Source organism: Pseudopipra pipra, chromosome 3 (genome assembly GCF_036250125.1).
Source record: "Pseudopipra pipra isolate bDixPip1 chromosome 3, bDixPip1.hap1, whole genome shotgun sequence".
NCBI lineage: Eukaryota > Metazoa > Chordata > Aves > Passeriformes > Pipridae > Pseudopipra > Pseudopipra pipra.
Window position 1 is genome coordinate 89,858,678 of NC_087551.1, and position 13,029 is coordinate 89,871,706.

Here is a 13,029-nt window from a genome sequence, read left to right on the forward strand (position 1 = left end):
TCCTGCTTTCACTACCCTACCAGAAATTGTGCAATGCTGTTAAGATGTAGATTCAGTTACTATAGGGACAATGCTTTGACCTAAATAAAACTAGAAATACAGAGCATTAAACTTTACATTCTGGCCAGCAACAGAGCACAATTGCTATGTTTTAATAAAATAAAGGGGAAATATTTTAATAATAAAATGAAGAATCTGTTGTTCAAGGGACAATAGTATTCCCCATTATTTTATTTATGGCACAGAATCACATAAGATAGAAAACTATACACAAAAAGATTATTTGTGATGTGTTATCATATCAACTGCCTTATCAGCAAGGGCTTGTTGATGAAGTAAGAGAAAAAGTGTGCCTTGTGTGCACTTTGAGCAGAACATCAGACATAATGGAGAGGATTGAGTTTGCTAAATGTAAGCATGTAGTGTCACTTTAGATACCCCTGGGTAGACTGTTCAGAGATCAGCTGCTGCTTCAGAAGAGCTTAGGACTTGCATAAGTCTTCTGTTGTATCTCCAAGCCTCATGTGGGTTTCTCAGTACTCTATAGCTTTCAAAGAGCATCAGCCACTCAGGTTTAGGAAGTTAAATCATACCCCTCTATGGCAGAGGTACATCCCATAAAGTGAGCTGCTGCAGTCTCATTATTAGGCTAGATTCAATTAGAACAAATTTTCAGCACAAGGACAGAATCAATATTTAACACAAGGACATACTTTTATAGCTTGTAAGGGAAAAGACATTTAGCTATTTAATTGTTGTGGTTTAGAACAATGCAAGTTTCTATTTTGGGGAGTGAATTTGCTATCTAAAAATTCCATTCCATGGTTCTCTTTGTTTAAATATGGTTAATCCCCTTCCAATCTTAGTTTCTTCAGACTCCAGTTTTACCTTCTAATCTAAAGATGGACTGCTTTTTGTTAATGCTCTAGTTTTCCACTGCGTGAATTTAAAACCACTCTTACTTAGAGATCTACTCCCTTGCTCAGCATTTTTCACTTCCAATACAATACAAATTTAAGAACTGTGTCCAGAAATCTGCAGTAGTTTCAGCAGTCTGATGTGGTGGCCAATACATGCTGATACAAATTTGAGATGTCCTGCAATATCTGAGATAACCATATGATGTTAAGAAATGCGTCATTTCTTCCTGGAACAGTGATTAGAGGGTACCCTAGGGAGTTTCAGATGGCATTAAATATCTATCTGATCTAAGCTGTTTTAACTAATTAGATAAATTAAGGAAGCCTCTGATCTCCATCAACTACATGCCCATTTTAGATATAGACTCCTAAATTCAGGTGTCAGAATATGCAGAGCTGAACTTCTCCTCATTTGTTTGATTTGACACCACATTTGCATAACTATAGGAAGTTCCATATTTGTTAGCATTGAGAATGATATTTTAAACATGATATTTTCTATATTTAATATAAAAATAATTTTTGTGTAATTTAGGAAACCACACTGGATTAAGCAAACTTTCCAATTCTTCACAAATCTTTTAGAACCTTTAGTTATTTCCCTATAAGGTTTGAGAAATGCTTCTGGTTTGACTAGGATTTTGTGTAGTAATATAGAGATATTTCTTACATAGTTTGTAAAATAAGATTACTTTTCAATAATTTTTTAAAATGTTGTCTGAATTTTTATACTTAAAAAAAAAAAATTTTGTTCCATAACCAACAGTGACATACACTTATTGTCCTTGCTTATGTAGAAAGTGTGTTACTTGTTTGAGATCTAATTTTGGCTCTTGTAAGGGACTTTGAACTCCGAAAATCATTCTATGAATATTGCATGACACTGTTAAGAATCTGGTAAGACAACAACAATAAGAAGACATTAAATTAAACTCTCCTTGAACTTCCTAAATACAAATATTTCAGAACTTGAAATGCACAGTTCTGTGCAAATAATTTTCAACTCATTTAAAAACTTTTGCTAGGTCATGAAACACAAGAATTAAAAGAAATTTAAACAGACATATGCATACACGAGCAAGGTAAAGGGGAAGAACCCTCATGTATGCTGCCCAACAGCAGTAGCTTCAGCTCCAAGCACCCTGTCTCACAGCCCAAGGAAGGGACATTGCTGTTTGCACTCAGGAGTTAAATTACTTCCCCTTCTGGTAGCTTTCATGCCTCAAAGCATAACATTTATAGCTGAGACAGAAAGCATTCTGATGCTGATTTTGATGAATTGAGGTGCTTTTGCTTTTGCAGGGTCCTATCCTCTTTTCCCCTTCATTCCAAATAGCTGTTTATCACTCTGAAAAGTTTGTTAGCTGGGTTTTGTTTACATGTTGTTGTCTGATCTGAAGGTTTGGTGAAACAGAAGTTTCACAGCCTCCTCATTATCTTTTATCCAGAAGCAGTGAGGTGATTAATGGAGGAAATGTAGCTCAGTGAGTTCAAAGAAAAAGTCAAGACTTTGCACATAGAAAAAAATCCCAAACACTGGCTAAGAATCAATCAAAATATATGAGTTTTCATTCTTAGCCTTGAGAGAGAAACCTTCCAGAAAAAATCCATAAGTGCTTTTATTCAGGGGAACAATGTTTTTATCATAAAGTGTTACTAAATTCTAAAATACATATTTCATTTTACCTTTTTCGTAAGGAGGGCATTTTAAGTGCTAAGTGTATTCTGTATTTAAAAATTCCTAGAAAATTCATACTGATTTTAAATTTAGATTTGTGATTTTTTTGTTTGTTTGTTTCCCTGACCTGGATAAAAGAAAGGTATAAAGAACAGCAGACAATAACAATTACAATGATTCAGTCTGTTTAGAAAATTTGCTTATGGTGTAGATTTACAATCATAGATACATGAAATCCAGATTGCCACCTCTTTCATGGACGGATCCACTATCCTTTTTCCATCTAGTGCTTCAACAAACCTACCTCTAATGTGCCAGTTATAAGAATTTAGCAAATTAATAAGTGAAAGGCAGTTGCTGACAGACTCCTGTTAGTAGTTAAAATTTCAAACTGGTAGCAATTTCACTTATGCTAACGTCTGGTTTTATTTTTGTGGTTGCTCTTTGCTGCTTACCTTGCCCTTTTGAACGTCCACTTTAACTCCTCCTAATTTATGAAGCCAAGGCCTTTTTCAGTTATTTGTAGAGTAAGACATACAATAAAAAAAAAGCTACAACCCCTTTTTTTTAACAGATGCTAATATTGTAATCTTAAGATTCAATATAAAATGTTTCCTATTAAGAACATTTTTCTTTTATAATAAAGTGAACATACAAAGAAGTTAAATGAGGAACTTTTCTGTTAACCAGTTTGGATCAGATTATTAAATACAGGTATCCAAACTTGAAAATCTTGATTAGAGTGCTACTGACATGTTGATTTCTTTTGATAAAAACATTGAATTCTTTCCTTTCACTTACCCTCCATAGCTGTGACTGCCTCACTGGATGGAAAGGTGCATTTTGCACAGAAATAGTGTCAGTATGTGAACCTGAGCATGATCCTCCACATCTGTGTAGGCAAGGTGGTACCTGTGTGCCACTGCCTAATGGTTACACATGTCACTGTCCTCTTGGAACAACTGGTACCTACTGTGAACAAGGTATGTCAAACAGATAGTACATTGTACAGTTATGGGATAATGCATAGATGTAAAATCACAGTATTTTGCAATATATCAATTAAATGTGACATAGAGATATAAAGTACAAAATAGACTTTATTTACAGAAAGTGAATTTAAAGCTATGAATCGTTAGATATTGTTTTCTTACTCTGCTCATTTTTAACACCATTTGTTCCTTCCATTTTTTCAAATCATTCAACCACATTCACAGGCAGCATGGACATGATTTGTTAGATACCAAGGAGACAGGAAGCATTGCAGAGAAATGTTATAGTGCTTAGTTCAATTGCCAAGCTCACCATAATGAAGTATGATGAGAAATACACTTGACAGCTCAGTACTATTGCAGGAGGGGGAAGCATCTGGGACCTTATCTAATTTCTACTGATGCTAATGGAGAGGTTCCTGGGTTTGTATTTCTTACCCTTTTGTCTAGGAATCTTTTGTCTGTCTTCTTCTCTGAGAGATTACACAAATAAATATTCAACAATGTGGAAACACATGTGCTACAAGCTCAGGGACTTTTCCTGTGAGTGCTCAAAGTGTGCTTTGAGTGTAAGGAAATGCAGTACAGTCCACACCCTCTATTTCACAGCTCTTAGATTCATGTTAATATTGTACAAGCTTGTGTTTTTCCTTTGAGAAGCTCTCTGCAGAACTTTTGGAGAACTCCAGTTACTATTAAATAGCCCCCTTTCCAAACTGCTTGTCAAGGTCCAGCCTCCCTTGTTGTGTGAGTTGCAAGCACAAAACTGAGAACCTGAACTGCATCTGACCTGATTTGCAGTCCTCACACTATAGATGGATAGCTTTTAAATCCCATTACATTTTGAAAGAAAAAGAATATAGCTTCTGGAAAGTCATTGTTAAACTCCTTATTCCTTGTAAGAACGTGCTTGCTTTATTGCCTCTGCTGCAAAAGCTGTTCAAGGCTCTTTCTATGAACTTTTCAACTTTGAATTCTCATTTCAAGTGAGGTTTTCAAAAGTAATGCCGTCGAGATCCAGGATACTGATCACCAGGACATGTGCTATACATAAAGCAGGTAATTAATCAGGTAAACTCTCCTGTGTTCTGGTTTCAGAATAGATTTGGGTCTTCTTATGATGGGCACTATTATCAGTACAAATAGGTTATACCTGAGCAACAGAAAATTGTATTTCTTGTAAATTGTCTTCCTTTTGGTAATTCCTCCACCTGGTAAACACATTAGATGGTTCCTCCGTTTTATTTAAAGGACTATTTGTTTTTATGAATAGGGACTATGGATCCTGACCAAACTCTTTGCCCTGTATTTCACCTTACTCTGGCAGAATAATGAATTATCATGAGATTTTTCAAAGAGCAGTTTGCTCTTTTAGTGGGTGGCGAATTGCTAAAAAACAGCTGCTTATCAAGATTGAATATCTTATCTCTAGATTAATGGTGGTTATTGGAGCCAAAAGAAAAAGACAGAGAGCAATGAACAGCCAAAGGGTCCAGGAGAAAACAAAGGGTAATTAAATGATGGAGACTAATGAATGTGCAAGAAGGAAGGAAAAAAGTGTGAGAAAAAGACAGAAGAGATTTATGAGGCAAAAAAGAAGCAGAGTAGAATAACAAAGAAGGCTTCACCAAATAATAGCAACTGGTAAATACAATACAACAGTATGGATTGCACAGGAACAAGTCAGGTGAACTGAGTAAATGGGGCAGTAGGGGTAGAACCACAATAACACAGAAGAGTACTCTGAACACAAATATTAAGGGCACTTAGACACAAACTGGCAATAATAAAACAGTTACGTGCTTCGAAAACACTAAAAATGTTCTAGGTTCTTTACGAACTATGTACATGAGAAATGACAGAGGAAAGCATATGTACAGATGAAGATGAAACTGTTCTTAACTGTGATGTGTCCTGCTTAGAGCATCAACTCAAACCACCAAGGATGCAAAGACTGTCAGCACAGAGATACAGCACATTATGCTTAAACTTTAGATGTCTGAGCTGCCCTAACAAGTGTTCAGTAGTTAGAAAACTAAGTTAGAACAACACGAAACCCAGGGAGAGCAAGATCAGTTAACAGAGTTGTCATGACTCGTATGGCCTGAAATTCACAGTGCTTGCTTGATCATCTCACAATGATCACTGTCAAAATGTAAATACTGAGCAATATTCTCAGGAGGTTGCAGTAAGATGTTTGTTAAATCATGTATTTTAGAGGAATTAGAAGAATCAATCCAGTTGATGAAGAGAAGGTAGCAGTTTCAATTACTCTGCATTTCCTATAGGCTCTGCGCAGCCAACTAATTATTACTATTCAGCAAGTAATGCACAGGTATTTTGTAGTCTGAAATGCTGACAGCAAATATTTCATAGTATAGTTCAACTTGCCAAAGCAGGTGCCAGGACTTGCTCTTCCAGAAGAAAGATCAAGAGGTTTAGCAGGTAGGAAGATACCTGTGAAATTTAAGACCAGCTTTGGAAAGGCAAGCATCCATAAGGAGCATTAGGAAAAATGGAGAGGGTTGTAAATTAGATCTGAATGGGTCCAAGAAACAAAGCCACATTTGTGGCTTATCTTTTTTTTTTTTTTTGTACAAGTTTCGAGTTGGCTTCCTGCCAAGTCCCCGAAACCTGACAACAAGGACCTGCTTCCCAGAGAGGGAAGAAAAAAAACAACCTAAGCACCCAAAGCTATAGCAAAAAAAATATATATATTTTTCATATGAGACAGATATATACAATGAGAATACTATACACCACAACTCCAGAAATCTCAAACGGCTCCCCAAAAGGGAAGAGGGGGAGGGAGAAAGGAAAAGGACAAAAAGGGACAAAAACCAAACAAGTTAACCAGCCAACTGAAGGTAAATTAGCAAAATCTCACCACTTCCCTTTGAACAAGCAGGATGGCTGGACACGGCCCAGCGCTCTCCCCTCACACGTGGCAGATAACAGCAGTCACTGTAGGTCTCAGCTCCAGATAAGCCAGACCGAGACAGGGACCCACTGTTCTCGAACCTCGCCGGAAAGGAAGAGAGCGAGGTCCCTCCTGCTGGCTTTATTTATATCTCAAGTTACGTAAAGGAATAGCATGGAATACTTCTGTGATCACCTTCCTAGTTCCTTCCTGGTTACAAGCTGGTCTCCAGGAAGGCCTAGAGTGAAACCATCACATTTGTTTTTTTAAATTTATTTTTCTTGACACTTATTTTAATGGATTAAATCAACTCTCTCATCTTGGCATAAACAGCATCACTAAAGGTGGTGAAAAACTTGAGCAAAAATAAATTTGAATCAATGAAGTTTCTCCGACATTAAGCATTGACGTGTGTTTACACATAAGATAGAATTTCTTTAGGTACTAAGCTTATTTATTTCCTAGATAATTTTGTAGAGAAATTAAGAAAACCTGCAATATCAGATTAGTTAACTGAAGATTTCATAGACCTGATAATGTTCTCGTTTAAGAGGACATCAATGTAATATTCAAAAGATTCTATAGATGGCACTATTGGAGAAGACTTGCCAGTGGCGAAAATAAACATGGTTTTCATGGCAATATTTCTATACATTTTAAATTATTCAATAGTTTTCTATAGCAGGATTAGTTTTGTGACACATACATTCATAAAATCTATTAAAATAATTTTTCTTGACTTCAAGGCATGATAATAGAATGCCACTGCCTTTTTCACAACGAAATAAGTTAATAAATAGATTTCTTCAACTATATATTAGTCTCTGAATTCCATAGCTACAAATACTGCCTGTCAACATACAGCTCTTGAAGAACTGAAAGCAAATGTAAAGAGCTTTTCATTGTTCTGTCCTTGGTTTAGTGAGATACTTGTCAAGCAGTAAAGCCATTTCCTTGATGAAAAAATGGCAAACAACTTCCTTGGGCCACATTTATCAGCTCAAGTCAACTTTCTAGATATTATTCTGACATCAAATTCCATTATTCCGATACAAAAATACAGCAAAATTTTTGATAGTACCTGGAAAACTGACAGAAAGGAAAAAAAAAGTAATGAAAATTCTGTAACTATTTAATCCATCTTCACAGTCATGGTGAATGAATGAAAAATGGAAAACTGACTTTTGAAATAATTTTAGCTATAAATGTCTTTTTCTTTCTACGTAGTCCAGAATGTTACTTGACATATTTTAACTGCTATTGTAAGACAGATTAATTCAGAGTATGATTTAGCTCAAGACTTGACAATATACCTTATATACACACACTGAAGCACGTATACATGTATGCATATGTTGGACTTATCTTACAGTGCAGTTAGATTTGCACAAACTATTTCATAGTTACTATTTGGAAACCTTTCTTTTATTTAAAGGTCTACTGCAGGCACTTATTAACTTGCTGTTTTGAGTGACAGTGATTATTTCCACTGTTATTTCTTCAAACTTTGAGGCAACATGAGCAAAGCTTTAAATAGTAGCTACAGCAGTCCTATCCTATAAGGATAAAATGTGCCATTTGTTTTACCTAAAAAGCAATATAAGCTTTCAAGTTTGTTAGTAATAGTCCAGTAAATGTAATATTCTTGATAGGCACAAGGAAACACGCATTTGTAATATTTATCTGTATAATTTAAAAGGCCAAATAGAATAAAGTGAATTATCTACTTAAATGCATCATATATAAACTCAAGGGAATTCATGTATGACACAGTGAAGGAGTTGATAATACCCTCCACACCAGGTCAGCCATGTCATCATGGGATGTGATGTCCCAATAAAAATTCCATCATTTACTTACCATTCCCTCCAATCACCCAATTGAATAAGAACAAGATACAGCCAGCTAACTAGCACTTAGCAAGATGACTCTGGAACTATTTAGACTTCCTCTATGAGCATGACTGATTTGCTGGGAATATGCTTCTATGAGCATGACTGATTTGCTGGGAATATGCTTCTCACCTTACTTTGTGAAGGTGTTCATAGTTAGTTAGTCAGTTAATTAATGGTGGGAACTGGTTTTAAAGGCAAAGCATGTAGATTTAAGTCTCCATATGTGAGTTCAATACATAAGTTTCAATTATAAATGTCTAGTCAATAGAGTCAGTAAAGATATTTAGTTAATAAGAAACTTTTCTAAATGTAAATGCTTAAGGCTGTTTGAGATGCCCTGGCATTCAAACTTGTATCAAAAAAGCATCAAGACAGGATTCATAGATATGGCACAGGACCTGCTGGATGCCTGGGCTTTTCTGAAATGGCAAATAAAGGTAAGGCAATAGAGGTTGTGAAAAGTACCTACACTTAGGAAATTGAATGGAGCCTTAGAGGAGACTACTTCAGGAACATGTTAATTTCTTTATAGATCTGTTACCTGTGTTGCACAGCGATGATACTCATTTGCCGGAGAACAGGACTTGGTTACATGGCAATACATCCCTTTCAGCTTGAAGCTGCCAACTGCTGCAGGTCCCGTGTTTGCTGTTATACCAGTCAGGCCCATGTGGATGGCCTGGATGCACTACAGCTTCTCAGTGGCAAGTGACAAACATGGTTAAGCAACTAAGTCCTGTCTTACATCATAGTTCACCACAATGGGTATTTTCCTGCCTATAAATGATATGTATAGACAGCTAAATAAAAGTGTCTTAATGCCAAAACTAATCCCTCCAGTTTCATAGTAATGTATTTCCCTGACTTAACTATTCTCGTAAACAGCACACAGAATATCAGCTCTCTAATACTCCAGTCCTCCTCAAAGCACATTTACACTGTTGTCAAACTAAATCGAGTCCAAGATAGAAACTAGAATAATTAAGTGTTAGATACTTGACTCTTTACAAATTGCTATATCAGGCTGCACTGAGATACTCACATTCCTGCCCACTCCCCCAGTCTTTAGACAATCAGAGGCTTCCAGTACCAAAATGGTCCCAAAGAGGGAATTTCACATTGGGTGTTTCTTCTTGAAGGTTTCATTTTGAAAGCACCTTAGGAGCATTTCAGTAGCTGGAATAAGCTTATTAGCAAAGCCAGGCATGGATTAAATATTTGTAGATTTTTTTGTGTCACATTTTCTAATTGCCTAGTGACTAAGCATTCACTTTCACTATCATGATGCAAATACCTGAACACTGCCAAATCCTCAAAGAATATTATAATCACTGAGTGATTGGGTAGGTAATGTTGTCTTTTTTTCCCTCTATCACCTAATCTCTTCCAGGAAATCTCTGTTTACTGAAATATTTGTTGGACAGAAGAAATAGAAATTATCCATATCCTGGGTATAATATCCATATCCTCAGATGCAGGAGAATCAGGTTTAGATTTCTGGTCCAAATAATTTCCTAGTACTGAGGTTTCATGGCTACTCCCACTACAATTTTCTGGCTTGGATGACTTACTGATAGGCATTAATTTCTTAATATGTGTCGTACTGAAAGACTGAGGTCTACTGTTTTGACTTTGGCCAGTAACAGCTATTTTAGGCTTTGGAGAACCAGAGATCTCTTTAGGGATTTAGCCATATGCTCGTAGACATTAGTTCTTAGCTAATTAGGTCTCTAATTAGCTTACAGTAGAGACTACAACTCCACTGCAACAAAACCAAACAGAACTTCACTTACAAAATTGCAGGTTTTTGTTCCAGTATTGCTCAGAATAATGATTGCCTCAGTCTCTCCTCTTCAGGGACAGCAAAGATCACTAATGGCTGCTGGTCTGCCAAGATCAGATTTCATGAGTACCTTGTTCTAATAGTTATATTTGAATTGTGTTAATAATTGATATTTTTGTTAACATGCATGTTAACATGGGCTTATTACTGCACTAAAAGTTGAACTATAATCTTTTTTCACTATACACGAATTAGTTTATAAGTTATGACAAGTTAGTACTTCAAAGATTAAATAAGTGGTAATTCAACAGAAAAATACATTTACATTTAGATAAGACAAAATTAATATTTTTCAGTTTTTCTAAATATTTATACAGCAAAAAACAATGCCCATGCAATATTAGTAATCTTTGCACTAACCTTAATCAAATTGTATTGCATTAAGATGAAGATTTTCATACAGACAGACTTGTCACTGTTTTCCAAACTGAAAAAAACAACTGGTGAAGCTATTCACTCTCTATCTCCAATCAAATTAAAGCATTAAAAATTTCTGACTGTGGAGTTTAAAGCTTTCAGTTAGCCCATAGAGATGGAGATGGTCTCTGGTCTCAAAGACAGCTTTGCTGAGGAACCCGAACAGGAGCTTCCTTCTGTATTGCTTCAGGAGCAGCTTTTAAATGCCCCTTGATCCCATCTGAACTACACTGCAGCAGTGTCAAGATCCACTTGATCCAGACCCGGACCTTGACTCACAGACTGATTTATTTGCAGGCTTGACCTTAGCACCTGCCTCATCACTGTGGAACTGATGGTTCACTTCTCCAAGCCCAGCTATCAGATTCAGGGACTTGAGAGGCTTAATCATGCTTTACCAAGTGAAAAATGAGCCAACATGGTTTTTTTCTGTGTCCTTTGTTATTAGGTCCACACTCCTTTGAGGAGTGACTCACATTTTCCTTCACCTTCTTGTTGGAAGCTGGAATATATTGCCCAGAGAGGTTGTGGAGTCTCCTTCACTGGAGTTATTCAAGAACTGTCTGGACTCAATCCTGTGCCATGTGCTCTAGGATGCCCTTGCTTAAGCAGGGAGGTTGGACCAGATGACCCACCATGGTTCCTTCCAACCTTACCCATTCTGTGCTTCTGTGATTCTGTGCAGCTTCATCAGATACTCATATTCAGCTTAGAAAAGTGGGTCATCAATCAGATACAGAAGTATTTGCTTAAATGCCTGTTGTGCTTAAAATGCACCGGTGAGTGTTGCAGTGAGTACTGCAGTAGTTACAACAGCACAAGTCCTACAATTCAGCTTATAGGATTGGCAAAGGCATCCATTCACCTCATTTGCTTTAGCAAAGAGTTTCTCTGGAGAAAGCATATGTAAAACAGGCACTGTCTTGTGCAGGCTGAGCTGAGCTTCTTATTTTCTTATCTTAGGTGAGGAAAAAAGTTTGCTGTCAAGAAGACAACAGTGAGGTACCTCAGCCTTTGACATGATATGCTATTTTTGCATATGCCTGCCATAAAAGCAAATTGAAAAGCTTAAATTATCTTATTCTTCACCTTAAAACTTTGTCCCTCTATAGAAGCAATTTTGCAAAAATGAAATTTCATACTGCTCACCTATGTGCAGTGGTAGAGTGAATGCATTCTGTTCTGAGATATGGATGCACATTTCCATGTACCTGTCAAGTCAGATTTTTTCCATGCACACGATTGGCACTTGCTGGATCTACAGATAATTTACAAGCAAATTAGAAGTCATTCTAGTAGTTCCTATAGTTAGTCCTACTGCATTGTAGCAAAATATGTTGCTTTCTGACACCTTTAAGATACATTTATTGGGAATAACCCCCCACCTTTTAGCATAATGGAAATATTTGTATCTTAGAAGTTTCAGAGTGAAGTATATTAAATATTGTATTTGATATCTATAAATCAGATTAATACCTCCTTAATAAAGCATTCTGACATCTGCTGCTGAAGATGTAGGTGTTATTTTTGAATACTCTATTTGTAATGTAAAACCATGGATTTAATTCTTTCTCTGAGTGATACTATAAAATCACTTTTTTATCGTTGTTCTCTTTCTCTGCTCCAAGGCTTTTTATGATAGCAATCTTCCTTTCATATACCTCCCAATGAAAAGCAATGTAGCATTTCAATCCTGCTGATTTTGCTCTCACACTAGTCATTGTCCTGCTTCCTACATAAGCAGTAAAGAATTAACTACATTGACAAAGTGAAACTGAATCTGCCATAAAGATTCTCAGATGCCTCACTGTACACTTTGCCCAGGATGACCTTTTAAGAAGCAGCATATTTTAATATAAGATTGACCACTGTGGCACAGTTCCTCCCTATATAAGTCTCGCTGTGCAAAAATTTGCTAAGAGAAGACTGACTTCCAAATGATGCATGAAGCAACAATGTCTATGTACAAAATGAATTACTATTGCTGATTGATTTTGAAATACAAAGACATCAGTATGGGGATTATATCTTCAACTACCAACAGAGAGAATTCTTACCTACTGAAAAAAATGCAAGCACCTAAAAATCCATATGAAATATTAAGTATTCCTTTGTCTTTTGTACCTGATAGTGTCTATAAGTTTTAGTGATATAAATTACATCACCAAATCTGTTTAGCAAATTTTATTACTATTTATCTTCCAGGGTTATTGCTATTCTTAAAACTACTTTTATTTCTGACAATTTTTAAGTATAGATGCCAGGAACTTCACTTTGTTGACATTATGTAATGTATTACTACAGACACTGCCTAGCCTTGATAGCATGCATAACAGCTATTATGATACTTAGGATGGGAGTGAT

General features: G+C 36.2%; 1 protein-coding gene across 1 annotated transcript in view; it reads left to right on the forward strand.

Moving 5' to 3' along the window:
* EYS (eyes shut homolog) overlaps window positions 1-13,029 on the forward strand; it is an 863,631-nt gene that overhangs the window by 834,140 nt on the left and 16,462 nt on the right. Inside the window, exon 47 of the mRNA XM_064650232.1 lies at window positions 3,409-3,581. Coding sequence (XP_064506302.1) covers window positions 3,409-3,581 — 173 coding nt within the window. The remainder of the gene's footprint in view (window positions 1-3,408; window positions 3,582-13,029) is intronic.